Genomic DNA, 25,343 nt, shown 5'->3' with positions numbered 1-25,343 from the left:
TATTGATTTTGGGATCACTCCGTCAAAGGTCAAGGTCACAGGGGCCTGAACATTGAAAACCATTTCCGATCAATAACTAGAGAACCACTTGACCCAGAATGTTGAAACTTCATAGGATGATTGATCATGAAGAGTAGATGACCCCTAATGATTTTGGGATCACTCCGTCAAAGGTCAAGGTCACAGGGGGCTGAACATCGAAAACCATTTCCGATCAATAACTAGAGAACCACTTGACCCAGAATGTTGAAACTTCATAGGATGATTGATCATGAAGAGTAGATGACCCCTATCGATTTTGGGGTCACTCCATCAAAGGTCAAGATCACAGGTGCCTGAACATGGAAAACCATTTCCGATCAATAACTGGAGAACCACTTTAACCAGAATGTTGAAACTTCATAGGATGATTGTACATTCAAAGTAGATGACTCCTATCGATTTTGGGGTCACTCCATTAAAGGTCAAGGTCACAGGGGCCTGAACATTGAAAACCATTTCCGGTCAGTAACTTGAGAACCACTTGACCCAGAATGTTGAAACTTAATAGGATGATTGGTCATGCAGAGTAGATGACCCCTAACGATTTTGGGGTCACTCTATTAAAGGTCAAGGCCACAGGGGCCTGAACATGGAAAACCATTTCCAATCAATAACTTGAGAACCTCTCAACCCAGAATGTTGAAACTTCATAGGATGATTGTTCATACAGAGTAAATGACCCCTATTGTTTTTGGGGTCACTCCGTTAAAGGTCAAGGTCACAGGGGCCTGAACATTGATAACCAGTTCCGATCAATAACTTGAGAACCACTTGACCCAGAATGTTGAAACTTCATAGGATGATTGAACATGCAGAGTAGATGACCCCTATTGATTTTGGAGTCAATCAATTAAAGGTCAAGGTCACAGTGGCCTGTTCGTGTAAAATAATTTTTTGGAAATAACTTGAGAACCACTTGACCTACAATGTTGAAACTTAATAGGATGATTGGACATTCAGAGTAGATGACCCCTATTTATTTTGAGGTCACTTGATCAAAGGTCAAGGTCACAGGAGCCTGAACAGTGACTTGAGAACCACTAGGCCCAGAGTGCTGAAATTTAGCGGGATGACTGGACATGCCAAGTAGATGATCCCTATTGCAGCCAACCATCAGTGTCTCTTTGACTTTCGCTCCTGACCCCTATTGACTTCTTGCCTATAGGACTTTGCATTTGGGGAGACATGCGCTTTTTTACAAAAGCATTTTCTAGTTTAATTTAGAAATTGTCATATAAATATGATGGGAGCATAACATTTGAAGAATATGCTTCTTGAAGTTACAGGTTTAGATCCTATATAGCGCCTCTTGCACTATTTTCTGGGTTCTTTCTAGCTTTGTTACCTTAAATAATAAAATAAAACATTTTTGTGAACAAGGTATGTGTCAAATTGCTAATTGAATACAGTATAACCTTGATAAATCACATCCAAATAGCAAGAAGGCACACATTTTCTTTCTTATTATACCATAGCTCTCACTTTTTAGTAAATTAACCTCAGCCTCAGTGTTACAGCCTAAATACTACATGGTCATGTTTGATGTGCATATTTTGTGCTGTATAATTGGTAATATTTCATAACTTACAGGTTGATGTGTTGATAAATCTGGCTGAGTGTTTAAGACATATACCAGATACCATGCTGGACAAGTTGACCACTGACGACTGTAAGGACAGGCATTCTGTCATCAGAGGGACGTTCATTCGTAGTTTTCTTGTCGGTAATGGAGACCAGCCTGTCACACTACTGAATAGCTGTATAGATGCTGCTTTCAATATAGAATGGTAATCTTCTATAAGTTATCTTGAATGCAAGTTTGTCCTTCAGAATGAAAGGTTGGGGCATATAGATATGATCATATCCATCAATATGTTTGTACTGAAAATCTGTCAAACTTACTAAGGTGAATACTATGATGTATATATTTATGTAAAATAAGGAACTTTTTGAAAGATATTATATTTATAATTATGCATAGCCTTTTGTACATACTCTAAATAATAATTAGTAGGATATAGACTGTGCAGTGGAATCTCCAACAGAAATGGAGGGAAGATAGTAACTGACAACAGTCCTTTAATACTGATGATTTCACTTTATAGCCTCAGTCTTACTTAATGTTTTTCCTACTTTTTATGCAGCTCTGTGTAGGCAAAGCCTGTTAATAACTCTTTACAACAAGGAGGTTGATGTGTACATGTTGTACACTCTACAGGGACACATATTTGAAAATTTTGAAAATGTCAGACATGTGAGTGGTGTAAAAATTAGGGTAAATACTAAAATAGGTTTATAACTACATTGAAATTTCAGTGAAAGAAACACAGTGTTGTGGTACTTGATACACGGTTTCCATCGTATGATGTCTTTAGAGGGAACCAAGTCATCAGTGATACAGTGTGTACAATGGCTGCACGAAATTGCTGGCCACTGTCGCAACATCGCCACAGGAACCTTCAAACCAGCAGCCGCAAATGCTGATATCGGCAAGGTACAAATCTTTACATTATTGAAAAACTAACGGATATGAATAGCTTTACATTGAGGTGGCAGTGACATTATATCTGTAAGCCATCATGTTTAAAAAGGTCAACTTGGAGAAGGATATTTGTACTGAGAAATGACGTTTACATTTCAGGTCTTCCCAAACTTATTAAAGGCACCTAGCGCTAATATTTAAAAGTGATATAACATTGTTGAAATTTAGCCTCATTTTCAATTTTATGATAAAGATTACTGTAGTTCCTATTGGTTTTGTTACTTAGTCAAGATCTGTTGTACAGCCAGTGGTTGTTGGCAGTTTTATTTCAAAATTTAATCGACATGACTCTAAGAACTGGTTACATATAGAACTGGTTACGTATAGAACTGGTTAGGTATAAGGGCAAAAAATGGATGATAAAATCATCACTTTAGCACAAAATTTTACATTGACCTTATTGTTTGTTGTCTGGCAGTCATACTCAGGTCTGGTATGAAATCATTTGATTAATAACATTAAGATATTCACACTTGCTTCATATTGTCAAACTACAGTAAGCACAAACTTATGCAAAACTTAAAACCATTGGGAACATTTCCAAATGAGACAAATGATAAAATATTTTCATGTTTACAGATTACAGGATTCACTGTCAGTGTTATAGCTGCTGCAGTATGTTTGTGGACGGCCAAGTCATCTACTGCTTCCCTCATTGGTGTGAACTTTGATCTTTTCACTGTTCCGTCATCTGGTTGTAAGGAGATTTCTGATTGGATGGACACCCATCTTGTGGAACATAAGCAAGAAATTGATTGGTTTACTGGTGTTGGACCACTAGAATGTTTACCAATTTGCATACAGAAACTTACGTCTGAGCCTTGGATTCAGATTTTGCAGAAGGTATTTTCTTGATAAACATTATGCCACATATTCACTTCATTTCATTTTTATGCCTCTGGTGTCAAAGACCTGCTAAGCATATAATGTTTGAGTTTTCAATTTGTCATTCAGTGTGTTCCACTTTCTTGCATACTCAACTATTCCTGCTGTTTCTGTCCAATTAAAATGAAACTTTGTAAACATCATGTATTGGACATATTGCTGAATCTTTCATGTCTGATAATGTTTATTACATTTTTAGATAAAATATGCCCTTTTTGGACTTCGAAAGATTATAACTACATCTATACCTTGTATACACAGCTTCCTACTGTTTCCCACAAACGCTAATGAAACTTGGTATATATTACCAACATGCAGTGGACTTATGCACACTGGTACACTTTCATTTCCAATCTCTCTTTTTTAGCTCACCTGTCACAAAGTGACAAGGTGAGCTTTTGTGATTGCGAGGTGTCCGTCGTCCATCGTCCGTCCGTGCGTCCGTAAACTTTTGCTTGTGACCACTCTAGAGATCACATTTTTTGTGGGATCTTTATGAAAGTTGGTCAGAATGTTTATCTTGATGATATCTAGGTCAAGTTCGAAACTGGGTCACGTGCCTTCAAAAACTAGGTCAGTAGGTCTAAAAATAGAAAAACCTTATGACCTCTCTAGAGGCCATATATTTTACAAGATCTTCATGAAAATTGGTCAGAATGTTCACCTTGATGATATCTAGGTAAAGTTTGAAACTGGGTCACGTGCCGTCAAAAACTAGGTCAGTAGGTCTAAAAATAGAAAAACCTTGTGACCTCTCTAGAGGCCATATATTTCAAAAGATCTTCATGAAAATTGGTCAGAACGTTCACCTTGATGATATCTAGGTCAGATTCGAAACTGGGTCACGTGCCGTCAAAAACTAGGTCAGTAGGTCAAATAACAGGAAAACCTTGTGACCTCTCTAAAGGTCATATTTTTTATGGGATCTGTATGAAAGTTGGTTTGAATGTTCATCTTGATGATATCTAGGTCAAGTTCGAAACTGGGTTACGTGCGGTCAAAAACTAGGTCAGTAGGTCTAAAAATAGGAAAACCTTGTGACCACTCTAGAGGCCATATATTTCATGAGATCTTTATGAAAATTGGTCAGAATGTTCATCTTGATGATATCTAGGTCAAGTTCGAAACTGGGTCACGTGCCTTCAAAAACTAGGTCAGTAGGTCAAATAATAGAAAAACCTTGTGACCTCTCTAGAGGCCATACTTGTGAATGGATCTCCATAACACTTGGTCAGAATGTTCATCTTGATGATATCTAGGTCAAGTTTGAAAGTGGGTCATGTGCCATCAAAAGGTAGGTCAGTAGGTCAAATAATGAAAAAACGTTGTGACCTCTCTAGAGGCCATATTTTTCATGGGATCTGTATGAAAGTCGGTCTGAATGTTGATCTTGATGATATATAGGTGAAGTTTGAAACTGGGTCAACTGCAATCAAAAACTAGGTCAGTAGGTCTTGAAATAGAAAAACCTTGTGACCTCTCTAGACGCCATACCCTTGAATGGATCTTCATGAAAATTGGTCAGAATGTTCACCTTGATGATATCTAGGTCAAGTTTGAAATGAGTCACGTGCCTTAAAAAACTAGGTCAGTAGGTCAAATAATAAAAAAACCTTGTGGCCTCTCTAGAGGCCATCCTTTTCATGCGATCTGTATGGAAGTTGGTCTGAATGTTCATCTTGATGATATCTAGGTCAAGTTTGAAATTGGGTCAACTGCGATCAAAAACTAGGTCAGTTGATCTAAAATTAGAAAAATCTTTTGACCTCTGTAGAGGCCATATTTTTCAATGGATCTTCATAAAAATTGATCTGAATGGTCACCTTGATGATATCTAGGTCAATTTAGAAACTGGGTCACGTGCAGTCAAAAACAAGGCCAGTAGGTATAAAAATAGAAAAACCTTGTGACCTCTCTAGAGGCCATATTTTTCATGAGATCTTCATGAAAATTAGTGAGAATGTTCACCTTGATGATATCTAGGTAAAGTTCAAAACAGGGTCACATACCTTCGAAAACTAGGTCAATAGGTCAAATAATAGAAAAACCTTGTGACCTCTCTAGAGACCATATTTTTTCCAATGGATCTTCATGAAAATTGGTCAGCATTTTTAGCTCGACTATTCAAAGCTATTCTACTCACCCTGGCGTCGGCGTGGGTGTCACACCTTGGTTAAGTTTTTGCATGCAAGTACATACAGCCATCAATTAAAGGCATATAGCTTTGAAACTTATTTTTTCTTTTTCTAGGTCAATTACCAACCTCTATGGGTCAAGTCCCATAACTCTGATATGTATTTTGAGCAAATTATGCCCCCTTTTGGACTTAGAAAATTTTGGTTAAAGTTTTACATGCAAGTTACTATTTTGGTTAAAGTTTTACATGCAAGTTATTATCTCCAAAACTAATGCAGATATTGATTTGAAACTTCACATGTGTCTTCGGGGTTATAAAACTAGTTGATAGCAGCAAGTCCCATAACTCTGACCTTCATTTTGGCCAAATTATGCCCCCTTTCGGACTTAGAAAATTCTGGTTAAAGTTTGCGTGCAAGTACATACAGCTATTTCTAAAAGGCATATAGATTTGAAACTTACTTTTTCTTTTTCTAGATCAATTACCACCCTCACTAGGTCAAGACCCATAACTCTGACATGTTTTTTGAGCAAATTATGCCCCCTTTTAGACTTAGAAAATTTTGGTTAAAGTTTTACATGCAAGTTATTATCTCCAAAACTAATGCAGATATTGATTTGAAACTTCACATGTGTCTTCAGGGTTATAAAACTAGTTGATAGCAGCAAGTCCCATAACTCTGACCTTCATTTTGGCCAAATTATGCCCCCTTTTGGACTTAGCAAATTCTGGTTAAAGTTTTGCATGCAAGTACATACAGCTATTTTTAAAAGGCATATAGATTTGAAACTTATTTTTTCTTTTTCTAGATCAATTACTAACCTGGATCAAGTCCCATAACTCTGGCATGTATTTTGGGCAAATTATACCCCTTTTGGACTTTGAAAATTCTGGTTAAAGTTTTACATGCAAGTTTCTTCACAAACTTCACATGTGCCTTCTGGGTTATAAAACTAGTTGATAGCAGCAAGTCCCATAACTGATATGCATTTTGGTCAAATTATTCCCCCTTTTGTACTTAAAACTCTTTTGATATTTAACCTTTTTGGGTAATATTTTCCTGCTTCTGGGACAATATTTTGAATAGTCGAGCTTGGCTGTCTTACGGACAGCTCTTGTTATCTTGATAATATCTAGGTCAAGTTCAGAACTGGGTCACATGAGCTCAAAAACTAGGTCACTATGTCAAATAACAGAAAAAATGACGTCATACTCAAAACTGGGCCATGTGGGAAGAGGTGAGCCATTCAGGACCATCATGGTCCTCTTGTTTATTATGAGTTGTCTCACTTTTTGAGCTGGACTATTCATAGAATAGTAGAGCTATTGGACTCGCCTGTGCGTCAGCATCCCGATTTGGTTAAGGTTTTGTATGTAAGCTGGTATCTCAGTAACCACTTGTGGGAATGGATTGAAACTTCACACACTTATTCACTGTGATAAACTGACTTACATTTCACAGGTTCCATAACTCTATTTTGCTTTTTTACAAAATTGTGCCCCATTTTTCAGCTCAGAAATTTTTGGTTAAGGTTTTGTATGTAAGCTGGTATCTCAGTACTCACTAATGGGAATGGATTGAAACTTCACACACTTGTTCATTGTCATGATCTGACGTGCACTAAGCAGGTCCCATAACTCTACTTTGTTTGGTTCTTTTTTTTCAAAATTATGTCCCTTTTTCGACTTAGCAGTTTTTGGTTAAGTTTTTGTATGTAAGCTGGTATCTCAGTATCCACTTATGGGAAAGGATTGGAACTTCACACACTTGTTCACTGTCATGATATGACATGCAGTGCAAAGGTTCAATAACTCTACTTTGCATTTTACAATTTTAATTATGCCCCTTTTTCAACTTAGCAGTTTTTGGTTAAATTCTTATATGTAAGCTGGTATCTCAGTACCCACTAATGGGAATGGATTGAAACTTCACACACTTGTCCACTGTCATGAGCTGATAAGCACTGTGCATTTTTTTTTGTATGCAAGCTTGTATCTTAGTACCCACTTACGGAATTGATTGAAACCACACACTTGTCCACTACAATGACCTAACAGTCCGTGCACTGGATGTGTAACACTATTTCTAGCTCACCTGAGCACGAAGTGCTTAAAGGTGAGCTTTTGTGATCGCCCTGTGTCTGTCGTCCGTCCGTCGTCAACAATTTGACTGTTAACACTCTAGAGGTCACAATTTTGGCCCAATCTTAATAAAACTTGGTCAAAATGTTACTCTCAATAAAATCTTGGATGAGTTCGATATTGGGTCATCTGGGGTCAAAAACTAGGACACCAGGTCAAATCAAAGGAAAAAGCTTGTTAACACTCTAGAGGTCACAATTTTGGTCCAATCTTAATGAAACTTGGTCAGAATATTACTCTCAATAAAATCATGGACGAGTTTGATATTGGGTCATCTGGGGTCAAAAACTAGGTCACCATGTCAAATCAAAGGAAAAGCTTGTTAACACTCTAGAGGTCACAATTTTAACCCAAACTTAATGAAACTTGGTCAGAATATTACTCTAAATAAAATCTTTGAGGAATTCGATATTGGGTCATCTGGGGTTAAAAACTAGGTCACCAGGTCAAATCAAAGGAAAAGCTTGTTAACACTCTAGAGGTCACAGTTTTGGCCCAATCTTAATGAAACTTGGTCAGAATGTTACTCTCAATAAAATCTTGGATGAGTTTGATATAGGGTCATCTTGGATCAAAAACTAGGTCACCATGTCAAATCGAAGGAAAAGCTTGTTAACACTCTAGAGGTCACAATTTTAACCCAAACTTAATGAAACTTGGTCAGAATATTACTCTAAATAAAATCTTGGAGGAATTCGATATTGGGTCATCTGGGATTAAAAACTAGGTCACCAGGTCAAATCAAAGGAAAAGCTTGTTAACACTCTAGAGGTCACAGTTTTAGCCCAATCTTCATGAAACTTGGTCAGAATATTACTCTCAATAAAATCTTGGACGAGTTTGATATTGGGTCATCTAGGGTCAAAAACTAGGTCACCAGGTCAAATCAAAGGAAAAGCTTATTAACACTGTAGAGGCCACAATTTTGGCCCAATCTTAATGAAACTTGGTCAGAATGTAACTCTCAATAAAATCTTAGACAAATTTGATATAGGGTCATCTGGGATCAAAAACTAGGTCACCAGGTCAAATCAAAGAAAAAGCTTGTTAACACTCTAGAGGTCACAATTTTAACCCAATCTAAATGAAATTTGGTCAGAATATTACTCTCAATAAAATCTTGGACGAGTTCGATATTGGGTCATCTGGGGTCAAAAACTAGGTCACCAGGTCAAATCATTGGGAAAATTTGTTAACACTCTAGAGGTCACAATTTTGGCCCAATCTTAATGAAACTTGGTCAGAATGTTATTCTCAATAATTTCAATATTGGGTCATCTGGGGTCAAAAACTAGGTCACCTGGTCAAATAAAAGGAAAAGCTTTTTAACACTGTAGAGGCCACATTTATGACTGTATCTTCATGAATGTTGGTCAGAATGTTATCTTGATGGTCTCAAGGTCCAGGCTGAATCTGGGTCATGTACGATTAAAAACTAGGTCACCAGGTCAGATCAAAGGAAAAGCTAGTTAACACTGTAGAGGCCACATTTATGACCGTATCTTAATGAAATTTTGTGAGAATGTTGATCTTGTTGATATATAGGTCAAGTTCAAATCTGGGTCAGTTGGGTCAAAAACTAGGGCATCGGGTTAAATCAATGGAAAAGCTAGTTATCACTTTAGAGATCACATTTATGAAACTTGGTCAGAATGTTAATCTTGATGATCTTTAGGTCAATAGGTCAGGTGCGCCATACAGGGCCTTCATGGCCCTCTTGTTACAATATTATTCTCTTCTTCAGACTTTCATGTTCATCCATTTTAACTATTTTTAGAGACAGGGCTTGTGAATAGTCGAGTGTTACTATCCACCAACAGCTCTTGTTTGAGTTATGCCCTGATTTTGGACTCAACAGTATTACATCTGCATCTATACCTTGTGTACTCACCTCCACCTACAGTTTCCATACAATTTATATGAAACTTCATACACATCATCAGCATGAAACACGTGAATTTTGCTAGGACTTACATGTCAGATTGTTTTGGAGTTAGCCACTTTTGTGGACTTTATAATTTTTACTGTGAAGCGTTTTAAAGGTGGCATGTGTCATATAATTTTGACAAAATTTTTGTCTTTTCTTTATTGATGTAGTTTTATATGTAATGTGAAAATGAATCGGCAATTACTTTCAGATACTTGAATGGCATACTGCATTGTTGGAAACAGCAGATGAGATCACAGTCAAAGACATTAAGAGAAAACTTATAGGTAACAACACATTATTTTACTATGCCCCTGCTATTAAAAATGGAGAACTTTGTGTTACCCAAGTGCATGTATCTGTGCATGAATGCACCTGTCTGTGAATATGTATTTGTGGGTGCACAAAATTGTGTCTGGCCTATCACTGCATCACTCTGTGGTATGAAAACATAAGGCAGAAATAACCACCATAAAAATACAATGTGTCATGCATAAAATGCAGGGCCCTAGCTCCAAGGTCAAGGTCACACTTAGAGGGCAAATATTAACCCTTAGCCAGCTGCAGGCGAATTTAACAGCCTTTGCAAACAGCTTGGAACCAGATCAGACGCCGATTAAATCGGCGTCTGATCAGGTTCCAAGCTGTTTGCTACTCTCACAATATTTCTTCCAATTTTGGAGCAAATTGAATGAACTTAACAATTTTAGCAGACGACATTTCCAGCAGACGAAATTTACCTAGCATGCTAAAGGTTAAAGGTAATTTTTGTCTGCTGTATAACATCTTATATGCCAGTTTTGGAAAAACAGACATATTAAGTGACCATGCATGAGTCTCTTTGGTAGGTCAAAGGTTAAGGTCACAAACTGAAATCAAAGGTCAAATCCGACATATTTTATATCTGGAGCATAATTTAAAATGCATTAAAGGTACTGACTTCAAACTTGGCAATAGAAAGGTGGTGATGAATTGCAGAAGTCAAGAATGAATGTCTGCCCAAGAGTGCAAAGATTTTACTTAAGTCTACTACCTTTGTTATTTCAAACACTAATATTTAAATTAAGCATTCACCATAATAAGATGATACATCAAGAGCAAGACTTTGACTAGGGGTTCACACGCAACTGGGAAAATCTGGAAAAGTCGGCGAATATGAAAGAATATATTCAAGGCCATGAAGAATCAGGAATTTATACTTTTCACATTAAAACCAGAGAAAAAGTCAGGTTTTTATGGAAAAAGTTATGCTGCCTCCAGAAATGCAACCAAAGCAACATGCTGCTGGAAAAAAACACAAAATGTTCCATACCCCACATGTGTGTGACAAGTTTTGCATGCAAGTTACTATCTCCAAAACTAATGCAGATACTGGATTGAAACTCTATAGATATTTTAACATTTATGGAAATATTCCTGCTTCTGGGACAACAGTTTGATTAGCTGAGCATTGGCTGTCTTACAAACAGGTCTTGTTTAATTTTGGGTTCAGTTCCATTTTCTGTAACTGAACCACATAGCAATGGAAAAACTGCAGAAGTCCTGGAAAAGTCCTTAAATTTTATGATTGAAAAATTGTGGGAACCCTGTTGACTGCTGAATGAGAGGTCAAGTACACACTTAGAGGTCGAAGACTTTCGTCAGTTTTCTTGTCTGGTCTTTTATAAGCATAGACGGATATTCAAGTAACACAGTACAAACTTACACCGTAACAAGACAATGTATTCTTGCATACCAGACAAGATTTTCCCGTGGTTTTGCTGGTGCTAGGAAAACTCATCTTACACACAGGAGTGTAAGATGACTTGGGTACTTCTATTTATGAATGAATGTGAGATTCATATGCTACTGTAACAAAATAGTGCTTAAAAGAAAAGCATTTGTTTCATTAGTTCAACTATTCAAAGAATAGTCCAAACTATTTTACTCACCCTGCGTCCATGTCATGTCATACCTTCGTTAAAGTTTTGCATGCAATCAGTTTAGCTATAATTTAAAGGCAGTTAGCTTTGAAACTTTGAAATCCTTAGAAGAGCCTCGTTACTGCCTAAACAGTTGCCTGAGAGCCAGATATTTTAATCTGCACCTTTGACCAGTGAAAGATTCCTATAATATTTAATCATTTGTACTCTAATTTTTACTTTCCAGCCCAGAATTCTAGTATCTGGTTTGACTGTGAAAGTGCTGTTACTCACAGGACTCACATTTCTGTGTCCTAAGATCACATAGCTGGGGCATCAGTGTCCTATTGACACATTGTTTGTTTCAGCTTGCTTATTTTAAGGCACTTAAGGTCCTGTTTCAAAAGAACACCAGTCTTAAGTATTTCAACTTTTAATGAATTTTCGAAAAATATGAATGAGATCATTTAAACACATTATGCTTCGTTACGCAACCTGTATTATATATGGGTACTAAAACTTGTATGTTAAATTCATTTTTCAGAGAGCCTCTGCTGTTTACGACATAGTACGGAGTATAAAAAGTTGGCAGTGTGGACAAAGACAGTGATGTTAACAGTCTGAGAGCATGGAGTAGGAGTTTCAGCAGTTGGGCAACAAAGGGAATGTTTGATGTTTAGGCCCTGTTAATTTTAATTCTATACCTGCATTATTAAACAAAATGAACTTTATTATCCTCCACCAAATGGAGATTGACATAGCTTTGGTGTTGTTCATCCTGTTCATCTCGAGTCATACCTAAAGCAGTGGTTTGGAGTATTTAAGTTAAACATGGTAGAAATATTAATTCTTGCATAAAAACTACTTTTTTCACTGGATCCACTTGTATATTTATAGGAGAAAAATTGTGTATTTACAAGGCGATTCACATGCTGTTGATACAAGATTTTTATTTTTGAAATGCTTTGCCAGGGACGGACATTTATTCCTGTGCAGATGGACAACTGGTATCTGCGTCTATTTTCTTCCATAATTACCTCTTTGTAGCATAAAAGATGCAGTCTAATCTATAGTATGTTTTGCTGTATTAGTTACCAACCAAAATCTCCCCTGCAGATCAAGCAATACTTCCTGGCTTCTCCCTCAGTTGACTCCCTTTTGAATTCAGCATTTGTTAGAAGTTTTGTCAATAACAGTGAATGTTTTGAATCATGTGTAACTTGTACGATTGTTTGTTTTAGGAATCATATTAATGATTTTTGGAAGTATTAGTCCGTGTGTTTTTATCTAATTTCTTGCAGAATTCATATAAATCTTGAAAGCTTGTCAATACATTCGTACTCATCCATACTGGAAATGTGTTTGTCAAAATAACTTGAATGTAAAGTTATTATTCTTGAAAATGTGTTCCTGTTAACCAACTTTTGAAGTACAGTCAAACCTGTCTATAAAGACCACCCTCGTAGAGCAAAAATGTGGTCTTTATTGGGAGGTGGTCTTTATTCCCAGGTTAAAATGCACTATTAACCCTTACCATGCTAAATTTCTATAATGAACTTGTCTATCTTTCAATTTGGACAGTACCATAAACTGTAAAAAGGGGTGCTTACCAAAAAAGATACTGACTGAATGGTGAACAGTGCAGATTTTGATCAGACTGCACAAATGTGCAGGCTGATCATTATCTACCCTGGTCACAAAGACAGAATCAATTGTGTCCAGCATGATAAAGGTTAATGTTAAAATGGGAAACAAAACATGTGGTCTTTCGAGCCAGGTGGTCTCTGTTCAGAGGTGGTCTTTAACACAGGTTTGACTGTACATTTAATATGCAAAATTATAGGTAATGTCATGTTTGTAATAGTGAGAAATAAAAGAATCGTTTAAAAACCTTCAATATATATTCTCGGTAGTTTTGTTGATTTGTCGACCCCAGTTATGAAAATATGTTTACCATTTTCAAGAACAACAGAATGGTAATTAAATATTATACCAGAATCACAAAGTCATCACATGTGAAAACAATAAATTTTGTCTTTGTGTCATGTTTTTTTGTTTTTTTATGGAAGAATAGCGACAATACATGTTTGTTTTATGTATCAAATTCTGCAGAAGCCCTGTTTGTGACCTCGGTTTGGTCTTTGTTGCAAACATTCCTGTGAGCTTTTGCAGTCGTTTATACACACAAAAAAACATTTATTATCACTATATTGCTATATGGAAATAACCCTCTGCAAGTTCCAGTCTAATTTTATGAGGTATAGAGGTATTACGCCATAGAGACGATGTAATATGTAATCATTTAAAGGTGAAACAAGTAAGTACGGTCATTTTTCTTTTTCAGTTCATAACCTCAGTATACATGTTCTATTGTAAAACTGCTGTTACTCACAGGATTCACCCTTCCCTTACATTACACAGCAGGAGCATCCAAGTCCTATGGATGCATTTCTAGTTTAAGGTCTGGCAAGCCTTATGCACAGCCAAGCGAAACATTTCAAAACATTTCATCAACTTATACTAAGTAGGGGGCCTGTGAGGCTAAGGGGTTAATGTTGAATGACTTGCCCCTCACAAATGCGGGTTTGAACCTTGGTTGGTGTATAAATTCTTCATGTGAGGAAGCCATCCAGCTGGCTTATGGAAGGCTGGTGGTTCTACCCATGACAAAACAAGAGCTGTCTCCATAGGATGACACATGCCCCCGATAGCACTTTGAATGAATAGTTATGGCCGATGTTAGAGTTTAGGACCTTTGACCTACGGAGCTGGGTCTTGCACGCGACACGTCGTCTTACTGTGTCACACATTCATGCGTAGTTATTTTAAAATCCATGCATGAATGACAAAGATATGGACTGGACACGTCCATCAATGCACTATCATGAAAAATGACCTTTAACGTCTATGTGTGACCTTGACCTTTGAGCTACGGACCTGGGTCTTGCGCGCGACACGTCGTCTTACTGTGGTACACATTCATGCAAAGTTATTTGAAAATCCATCCATGGATGACAAAGATATGGACCGGACACGCCCATCAATGCACTATCCTTTAACGTCTAAGTGTGACCTTGACCTTTGAGCTACGGACCTGGGTCTTGCGCGCGACACGTCGTCTTACTGTGGTACACATTCATGCCAAGTTATTTGAAAATCCATCCATGGATGACAAAGATATGGACCGGACACGCCCATCAATGCACTATCCTTTAATGTCTGTGACCTTGACCTTTGAGCTACGGACCTGGGTCTTGCGCGCGACACGTCGTCTTACTGTGGTACACATTCATGCAAAGTTATTTGAAAATCCATCCATCGATGACAAAGATATGGACCGGACACGAAAATTGCGGACAGACTGACAGACCGATGGACCGACAGACGGTTCAAAAACTATATGCCTCCCTTTGGGGGCATAAAAATGCCTAGAGGGGCACCTGGGGTCTTACTCTACAGTACAAAGCTGGAAAGTCAACATAAGACCTATAATCATGTTTGCATGAAAATCCACAAAATGATTTAAGGAAACAGATCTTGAGTGATCACAATAGCTCACGGTGAGCTCAAAAGCTTTGAACTGAGATAATTATACGGTATACCTTTTTTGAAAATCAAGCAGAACAAGATTGGTATTTAAATGTGTTGTTTTAATAAATGGTGAGAAAAGTTTACATTTTTGTACATTAACAAATGAGCAGACACAAGACATTAAAAGCTAAAAGATTCCGAACTTACAGCATTTAATACTAACTAAACTGAAGACTTAATATCACTGATACCCTTCAAATGTACTTTCTCTAATTTGAACAAACAAGTACAAATCCAGTTTGATCCAAACGAATAACACAATCACTTTACCCATGTAAAAGTTGTTACATAATTATATCTTAATATGTATGAACATGGCAAATTTTCAATTCTCTGAACACTTCCTTCTCAAAAATATATGTAAAATAGTATCACTGACAGCATAAATGGTATTTACAATGTAATCAGTTTTGACTAATTCCTTCAATATATTTTAGAAGACTTCTGAATATTCATGAGCGTCAAGCTGTCCATTATTTACTGGCCCCGCCCTGAGCTCCTCCTGCTGCTCCCTGCTTTGCCAACTGTTTCTGTCTCATTATCTCGGCATCCCTAAAAATACAATATATACATGAACATCACTGTTAGAAATAAGAAATCGGCAGGGTAAGTTCAAAATAGATTGCCCATTGGGCAAATTCAAATTTCAGGTTTACTATAATTCCTCTAATACCCCCATCACACCAAGCTCGTTTTCAGTACGTTTTAAAAAATGTAGCCGAACGGGCTCAAACTGTGTGGCAACGGAACAGACGTAGTAGCGACGCTCTACAGTCTGTCTAAGAACTTTATGGACTGGCTCGGACGGGGTTGAACGGGAATGGTGTTCCAGAACTTTGAGCCTACTCAAAAATTTCTGCCGATCATTCCGTCCTACAGTTAGACGGACTGACAACGTACTTAAAACGAAATGGACGTACTAACAACTGAACCGCCATACTTCGAACGTACTAGAGACGTGGTATGACGTAATGCGATCGGGCGTCCATTTAATTGCGTGTGCACACTAACCGGATCCGTTTGAAGCTCGTTTAACCCGTTCATAGAAAGACTTAACTCGACCGCATTACATCCTTAGTGTGTCATTATTCCGTCTGAATACGATCAAAATAAAATACTAAGTTTGCAATACGTTTCTAATCAGTTCTAAGAGTTTGCAATACGTTCTTAGTACGCTCCGCACGCTTTTAGTACGTTTATGCACAGTTCCTACAACGTTGATCCCGTCTGCAGTTCAATTACACAAGTTAGGGTATAAATACATGCTGGTGCCGTACAGGTTCAAGATTTGGGCACAAGGTTTAGCCAAGTTTATGCCTTTGCTTTTTTCTTTGGTTTCTTACTCTGTCCTCCTTCATCCTCAGACTTGGAGACAGAGTCATCAGAAGGTGGAGGGAATAAATTGCGACGCTCATCCTCTCTACTTTCAAGTTCAGGGGCTGACTCAACAGACTCTGTATCGGCTTCTGTGCGAGATTGGTCTTTTACTGCTTTAACACTTTACACCCCGTTTCTGTTTGGCTTCACTTTTCTTTGTAGCCATATTGATACTTGCCTATTGCTGTGGATTTTTTTTGTGTCTTGAGAGGTTGAAGAGACAAACAAGAATGAGAACTGGGCGAAACGTGATGGCTTTTAATAGCCGACGGGCTAGAACGTGATTGTAAGTGTACTGAACGTACTAGGGAGAGATGAGGACGTAATCAGAACGACTGAACTGTCTGTGAACGAGTTGGTCGAGTTAACAACTAGTTAGAACGTATGTCCACGTACTCGGAAGGAAGTAAGACTAATTACGAACTTCTTTAATCTGACCACAGACGACTTGGACTGCCTACAAACGATTTCTACATGAGATGAACGGGCATTTTTTTCCGAACAGAACTTACTATAAACGGACTTCAGACGGATAAAGACGCTATGGACGTATCGAGAACTGTTTAAGAACTATGATCGCATTATGGATATTTTCCGGCCAAAGTGCAAACGTTCTAGCCAGATCGCAGCCCGTTTTATTTTAGGACGGGTTGGGACGTTTTGAGAACTAGTTTGGTGTGATGGGGGCTTAAGCAACAGCAGTGAAAAAATGTTATGAAATGGACAGAATAATTAAGTCAAACTGTGTAACTAACTTCAAAAAAGAAATTCTATGTAGTTAGTACAGTACTTATCCAGGCAATTAGAAGTCAGTACAGGCAAGTTAACACTGAATCTGACTTGCCCTGTGGCACACTCTGTTAGTGCGTAACCAAGTTAGACTGGAATTCTGAAGCTATACACTATTTTAGAACTTGCCTTTTGTTTCAGGTGGTTGAAATATTCCAATATTAATCACTATTTTGCAAATGTGAAACTAGAAATTATACTGAAATCAAATGAAACAGTCCACTTTTTAAAGACTTAAATATTAAAGGGAGATAATTACAAAATTTCATAAAAAGTAATAAAATACATATTTCAAACAGGGATCTAGCTCTATGTAATGGGTCTTTTTGTTCCTTAAATAAATCTCTAAAAGAATATATATGAAAATTGAAAAATGTCATAAAATGTTGCCCAAATGTGATTGACCACCTTAAAGTTAACAGATTATGATCTAAATGTGTATCCAATGGACACGGGTGCCCTGAATTTCTGTTACTGTTCATGATTTCATGACTCTAGATGAACTAGAAATGTGTCCATGGGACACAGATGCCCCCACTACATGACAAAGGACATAAATTTTTTCCTAGGTCAGGGACCATAACTCCTACAATACTGAATGAATCCGGACGCAAAACCCCAGGTGCACAACCGCAAATGCTGACCAACATTCTTTAAACTTTGGTGACTCTAGGTCAAATACCTTTGGAGCTATGCGCGACACAACATTAAAATGACCAATTTTTGAGTCGGCTAAACGATGTAATCGTTTTGACGAGTCCTTGCTATCCAGCGATTCTCTAAGTCTAAATGGACCAAATAACACAGTGAAGCGATGTAGTTCCATTAGATTTCTCAAACTTCAAACAGTTCACTGCAAGAATGAAGTTAAGTTGCGTGAATTCCCTTTGCTATGACCAATATACGCTGTAATCTGTCATATTTATGACTTGTAATTGTGCAATACTCGAATGTAACTCATTAAGCATAAATGTGCATTTTATGAATTGCGCAGGCTTACAAAGCTTGCGTAACATCCAGCGAAAGACAAAAAATAGTTCCACAGGGCTCCAGATAAGATGCGTATTAGCGTAAATTACGTACAGAAATAATGCAAATACGCATGTCTAATAATTTCTAAACGTATATAAAAATACAGAAATGCACACAATGCTTTTTTAAAAACAAAATCTGAATCGTCTGGATGCGTTAGGTAACATAGCCGATCCCGATCAGCCTTAATTCTCCCGCATTGAACGTATACACGCATCGTATGATTTCTATAAACTTTGCGTGGGTTTCTACACACACACATGAATTTTGCAGTCAGTAAACGGATAAATTATCGGAAGAAGAAGCTCTTACTGGTTTGTTTAGTTACTACAGATATTGAAAATGATTTTAATTCTTATTTTTCGAGAAATAAACAAATCGGCTAAACATTAAATTGTATTTTCTTGTAGTTTTTGAAATCGAAAGTAGATCGTCTATGTTTGGCGAAACGAAACAACTTTTTTATGAAAAGATTTAAATAAGAGGTAATTTAACCGTAAACTTCAATGTCAGATACTGCCAATTGCTGCTAAATGTCTTCGTATCATCACAATTTGTAAAATATATTGTTCAAACTGGAGAAAAGTGTAATCGTATCCGGATATAATATTTTGGGTAAATATCGAGCTGTGTTATGAAATTTTAAGAAAAAAAAACTAAAAACAAACTGAAACTGGTAGACTATACTGTCAGTACATCAATCATTAGCCGACTCAGGCCATTCAGGCCTTTGATTAACTAAGTCAGGGGCCATAACTCCTACATGACTGAATGCATCCGGACGCGAAACCCCAGGTGCACAACTGTACATGCTGACCAACATTCCTGTAAACTTAGGTGACCCTAGGTCAAATACTTCTGGAGCTATGCATGACACAACATTAAAATGACCAATTTTTTACTAAATCAGGAGCCATAACTACTACACAACTGAATGAATCCGGACACAAAACCCCAGGTGCACAACTACACATGCTGACCAACATTCCTGTAAAGTTTTGTGACTCTAGGTCAAATACTTTTGGAGCTAGGCGCGACACAACATTAAAATGACCATTTTTTACAAAGTCAGGGGCCATATCTCCTACACGACTGAATGAATCCGGACGCGAAACCCCAGGTGCACAACTACACATGCTGACCAACATTCCTGTAAAGTTTTGTGATTCTACATACTTTTGGAGCTACGCGCAACACAACATTTTGGGAAGGACGCACGGACAAGGGCAAATCTATATGCACCCCACAAAAGTGGGGGGCATAAAAATGTTTTAAGATATATGTACTTTTCACTTAGTCAAGGACCATTATTGGTTTCATTGTGTAAAATCCCAAACAAAACTCCACATGCTGTGCAACAATCCTCAAGTTTTTTAATAACTAAGTCAAATACTTTTTGAGATACATCATTTTTACATGTGACATAAACTTGCATACCCTTTATGCGTATTTTTGACTTTATCAAGGGCCATAACTCTGGTCTGACAAACAGAAATCCAAAACAAAACCGCAGGTGCATAACTTTACATCCTAATGTTTTATGAATCTTTAAGACAAATACTTTTTGAGATACTTATGACACAAACTTGCATAGCCTTTATGCCTATTTTTGACTTAAAGGCCATAACTCTGGTCTGACTGACTAAAGTCTAAAACGAAACCCCAGGTGCAAAACTTTATATACTGAATAATATTTCTAATATGTTTCATGACCCTAGGTTCAAAAGGTTTTAAAAACAAGAGGACTATGATGGTCCTGAATCGCTCACCTGTTCCCACATGACCAAGTTTTGAGTATGACATCGTTTTTTCTATTATTTGACATAGTGACCAAGTTTTTGAGCTCATGTGACCCAGTTTTGAACTTGACCTAGATATCATCAAGATAAAAATTCTGACCAATTTTCATGAAGATCCATTGAAAAATATGGCCTCTAGAGAGGTCACAAGGTTTTTCTATTATTTGACCTTTTGACCTAGTTTTCGAAGGTATGTGACCCTGTTTTGAACTTGACCTATATATCATCAAGGTGAACATTCTCACTAATTTTCATGAAGATCTCATGAAAAATATGGCCTCTAGAGAGGTCACAAGGTTTTTCTATTTTTATACCTACTGGCCTAGTTTTTGAACGCACGTGACCCAGTTTCGAAACTGACCTAGATATCATCAAGTTGAACATTCAGACCAATTTTCATGAAGATCCATTGAAAAATATGGCCTATAGAGAGGTCAAAAGATTTTTCTAATTTTAGACCTACTGACCTAGTTTTTGACCGCAGTTGACCCAGTTTCAAACCTGACCTAGATATCAAGATGAACATTCAGACCAACTTTCATACAGATCCCATGAAAAGTATGGCCTCTAGAGAGGTCACAAGGTTTTTTTATTATTTGACCTACTGACCTAGTTTTTGATGGCACGTGACCCAGTTTCAAACTATACCTAGATATCATCAAGGTGAACATTCTGACCAATTTTCATGAAGATCCATTCAAGGGTATGGCCTCTGAGAGGTCACAAGGTTTTTCTATTTTTAGACCTACTGACCTAGTTTTTGATGGCACGTGACCCAGTTTCGAACTTGACCTAAATATCATCAAGATGAACATTCTGACCAACTTTCATAAAGATCCCTTGAAAAATGTGACCTCTAGAGATGTCACAAGGAAAAGTTTACGCACGCACGGACGACGGATGCTGCGCAATCACAAAAGCTCACCTTGTCACTTTGTGACAGGTGAGCTAAAAACGACGTCATACTCAAAACTGGATCATGTGGGAAGAGGTGAGCGATTCAGGACCATCATGGTCCTCTTATTAGACCTACTGACCTAGTTTTTGATCGCACATGACCCAGTTTCGAACTTGACCTAGATATCATCAAGATGAACATTCAGACCAACTTTCATACAGATCCCATGAAAAATATGGCCTTTAGAGAGGTCACAAGGTTTTTCTATTATTTGACCTACTGACCTAGTTTTTGAAGGCACGTGACCCACTTTCGAACGACCTAGATATCATCAAGGTGAATATTCTGACCAATTTTCATGAAGATCTTGTGAAATATATGGCCTCTAGAGAGGTCACAAGGTTTTTCTATTTTTAGACCTACTGACCTAGTTTTTGACCGCACGTGACCCACTTTTGAACCTGACCTAGATATCATCAAGATGAACATTCTAACTTTCATGAAAATCCATTGAAAAGTATGGCCTCTAGAGAGGTCACAAGGTTTTTCTATTATTTGACCTACTGACCTAGTTTTTGAAGGTACCTGACCCACTTTCGAACGACCTAGATATCATCAAGGTGAATATTCTGACCAATTTTCATGAAGATCTTGTGAAATATATGGCCTATAGAGAGGTCACAAGGTTTTTCTATTTTTAGACCTACCGACCTAGTTTTGGACCGCACGTGACCCAGTTTCGAACTTGACCTAGATATCATCAAAGTGAACATTCTGACCAATTTTCATAAAGATCCCATGAAAAATGTGACCTCTAGAGTGGTCACAAGCAAAAGTTTACGCACAAACGACGGACGCTGCGCGATCACAAAAGCTCACCTTTTCTCCAAGCAGTCCAGCTAGGAATTCCTCCAGAGAGCTAATAATTCTGCAAGATTATCTAGTTGTTGATCCAAGATGACCAAGTTTCAAACTTGATACAGATTTCCTCAAGACAAATATTCTGACCATATCTCCTAACAAGAGCTGCCCGTAAATTGAATTTATGTCTCATGTCACATGCAGATGATGATTATAAAGAAATATTTTTAATTTCAAGCCATTATCTTTAAAAGTACCAAAGATATGTCTATAAACGAAGCTTTCGAAAATATTTAAAATGAAAATAATTCCTAGTATAATAGTTTAATTACGAGTGTGCCTAAATTGTGACTTTTGAATATTTAAAGTTCAATTACTGATAATACAGGGACATCTTGAGCACTATAGTAAACCTTTGGAGCTAACAAAAAAATAAACATCTATTCCTACAAACCTATGACGCCGATCCTCCAAGGACATTCCTTTGTTAGCTCCCTTCTCACAAGAAGACTTCTTTTTCTCTACTTCTTTCTGCTTCTTAGCAGCCTTCTCCCGGGACTTCTCACGCTGATTTCCACCTGAAAATATGGAAAAATTGTTTCCACTTTTGACATATATACCTTTAATTACCAGTACCTTGCATACACAAAATCTCTGTGAGGATATTACAGAAGACATTGTGTAGGTAAGATCCCATGAAAAATGTGACCTCTAGAGTGGTCACAAGCAAAAGTTTACGCGCGCACGGACGACAGACGCTGCGAGATCACAAAAGCTCACCTTAGGTAAAAATAGCCTTAGGTAAAAATAGCTAAAAAGTTACAAAAATACCTTAGAAAATAATTATTGAAAATCTAAAAAATAGAATTTCTAAAAATAGACTAATTCTTGGAATTTAAGGGGAAGTAACTCAGTACAAAAGTTAAAACAAGAGGGTCATGATGACCCTGGATCACCAATGCTGGGCGGTTAAAACCGCCCCTAGTTTTAACCAGTGGTTTTAACCGGTTAAAACCGCCCTGGTCAATACTCCCTGAAGTGGTCAATACTGGTCGATTGGTCAATACTGGTCAATTAGTCAATACTGACTGTTAAGATATTTTGCAAAGTTTATGAACAATTAAATAATGACTGTTTAAGAACATCTGGGACTTGATTATGGTAAATGCAGGCATTAGTATTTTGTTAAAGCAACCAAATCAATACTCCCAAAATGGTCAGAAGTGGTTGATTGGTCAAAACTGATTGATACTGGTTATTAAACATTTTCTGTTAGATTAGATTACAAAGATATATAGTTTTGCTGAAATTCATTTGTAGAAAGTATTTCATAAACTGTAGCAATAACAGTGTTTGATTCACAAGTGACAAATCTAATGATTTTTTATATTGGTATAAATGAGCCGGTATAAATAATTTAATGAAAAACTGCTGCAAAACACCTGGACCCTTTCATGGAAGTGGTTTGTGTTTTGATAGCAATTGTCACATTGCCTAATTGACACCATGTCTTACAATATACAATAGATGTTGCAGACCTGTCTATCTAGTCACTAATTAGCTGTCAAGATCAATAATCCCACTGTATTATTGAGATGCTTGAACATGGTAAAATAAGTCATTCAATCAAAGTATTCATCTGACCAATATTGACCACTATATGTATTAATCAGGAATATTGCGTAGGACCAGAATTTGAATTGACCAGTACTGTCCATTTCAATGAGTGTAATTTATATTAATAAAATCTTTAATTAATTTAAAACAAGAGCCATGTCAGACATGGCTAATCCCCCCACCGGGCATATCATAATTGAAGGATGTGGTCCGCATCAGGGGTTTTAAGATGTGGAAGAAAGAATAAGTCAGTAGTGAGGTGGTTTACTGCTAAATTTTATTAATTTTCATGAAGAGTATAACTATGATGTTTTTCTATATGGCTACTGTAAAAAGAAGGAATGGAAAGCTAACAGGGAACAAGAGTGCCAGAATGTCACAATATATGCCCGTCAAAGCAAATTTCTTTACTCTAGCAGCTGTATTTGCAAATGGAATGTTAATTTTGTGGTTGTTTAGTAATCATTGTAAGTCTTTTGTTTTTTAAAGTCCACAAAAAAACTCCTTACTAGGTAGAGATACCTTATATATAATAAAAGTAATAAAATACACCTAAAACTGGAGAGTAACATCTATGCTGTACCACAGAAAAGTGGTCTTGTTTTTTCCCTAGGGTCAATTATAAAAATGTTACAATATAAGTTATTTATAGTAACAACTAAGGGAAGTTAATCTTTATAAAAAAAAAAAAAAAAAAAAAAAAAAAAAAATTGCAAGTCCACACAAAAATCTTTATCAGGAAGAGACTGGTCAAAATACACCTCAAAATTGGATTTAGCATGTTTGCTGTAGTACAGAAAAGTGGTCTCGATTTTTCCCTACGACTAGTAATGAAAAAGTACAATAAAAGCTATTTAAAGTAACAACAAAGGGAAGTAATTCTAAAGAAGGGAACTGCGCATGACACTTCATCTCATGATGGTGTATAATTGTGCCAAGTTGCATCAAAATCCCTCCATGCATGAAGAAGAAATGCTTCGGACAAAGTCATTCTTGTATCTGACCTTTGGCCTCTGTGACCTTGACCTTAGGCCTAGTGACCTGGATCTTTGCGCACGACACTCCGTCTCGTGGTGGTAAACATTTGTGCCAAGTTATATCAAAATCCCTCAATGCATGAAGAAGAAATGCTCCGGACAAGGTTTTTATTCTTGTATCCTTTGACCTCTAAGTGTGACCTTGACCTTAGACCTAGGGACCTAGTTCTTGCGTATGACACTCCGCATCGTGGTGGTAAACATTTGTGCCAAGATATATCAAAATCCCTCCATGCATGAAGAAGATATGCTCCGGACAAAGTTCATTAAGAAAATATGATAAAGGGGAATAACTCAAAAAATAGGCAAGGTAGAGTTATTGTTCTTGCACACTGCACTTCCTCCCAATGTGCTCTATCAGTGTATGAAGTTTGAAGAAAATCCCTCCAGTACTTTTGGGGTTATGCTCCGGACAAAATGTTTTAAGAAAATATGATAAAGGGGAATAACTCAAAAAATAGGCAAGGTAGAGTTATTGTTCTTGCACACTGCACTCCCTCCCAATGTGTTCTATCAGTGTATGAAGTTTGAAGAAAATCCCTTCAGTACTTTTGGAGTTATGCTCCGGACAAATTTTTTTAAGAAAATAAGATAAAGGGGAATAACTCAAAAAATAGGCAAGGTAGAGTTATTGTTCTTGCACACTGCACTTCCTCCCAATGTGTTCTATCAGTGTATGAAGTTTGAAGAAAATCCCTCCAGTACTTTTGGAGTTATGCTCCGGACAAATATCGTTGCGGACGCACGGACGGACGCACGGACGGAG

At 37.2% G+C, this 25,343-nt stretch overlaps 1 protein-coding gene across 2 annotated transcripts in view; it reads left to right on the top strand.

Moving 5' to 3' along the window:
- Positions 1-13,621, top strand: part of LOC123565272 (focadhesin-like) — a 232,697-nt gene extending 219,076 nt beyond the window's left edge. For both annotated transcript variants that reach the window (XM_053550146.1, XM_045359140.2), the window contains 5 exons: positions 1,633-1,829; positions 2,359-2,536; positions 3,164-3,427; positions 9,887-9,962; positions 12,121-13,621. In XM_053550146.1, coding sequence (XP_053406121.1) covers positions 1,633-1,829; positions 2,359-2,536; positions 3,164-3,427; positions 9,887-9,962; positions 12,121-12,200 — 795 coding nt within the window. In that variant the 3' untranslated portion in view covers positions 12,201-13,621. The remainder of the gene's footprint in view (positions 1-1,632; positions 1,830-2,358; positions 2,537-3,163; positions 3,428-9,886; positions 9,963-12,120) is intronic.
- Positions 13,622-25,343: the final 11,722 nt, after the last annotated feature.

This window comes from Mercenaria mercenaria, chromosome 8 (genome assembly GCF_021730395.1).
Source record: "Mercenaria mercenaria strain notata chromosome 8, MADL_Memer_1, whole genome shotgun sequence".
Taxonomy (NCBI): Eukaryota; Metazoa; Mollusca; class Bivalvia; order Venerida; family Veneridae; genus Mercenaria; species Mercenaria mercenaria.
The sequence above is the reverse complement of the archived record's forward strand: the minus strand, read 5'-3'. Positions and strand labels throughout refer to the sequence as shown.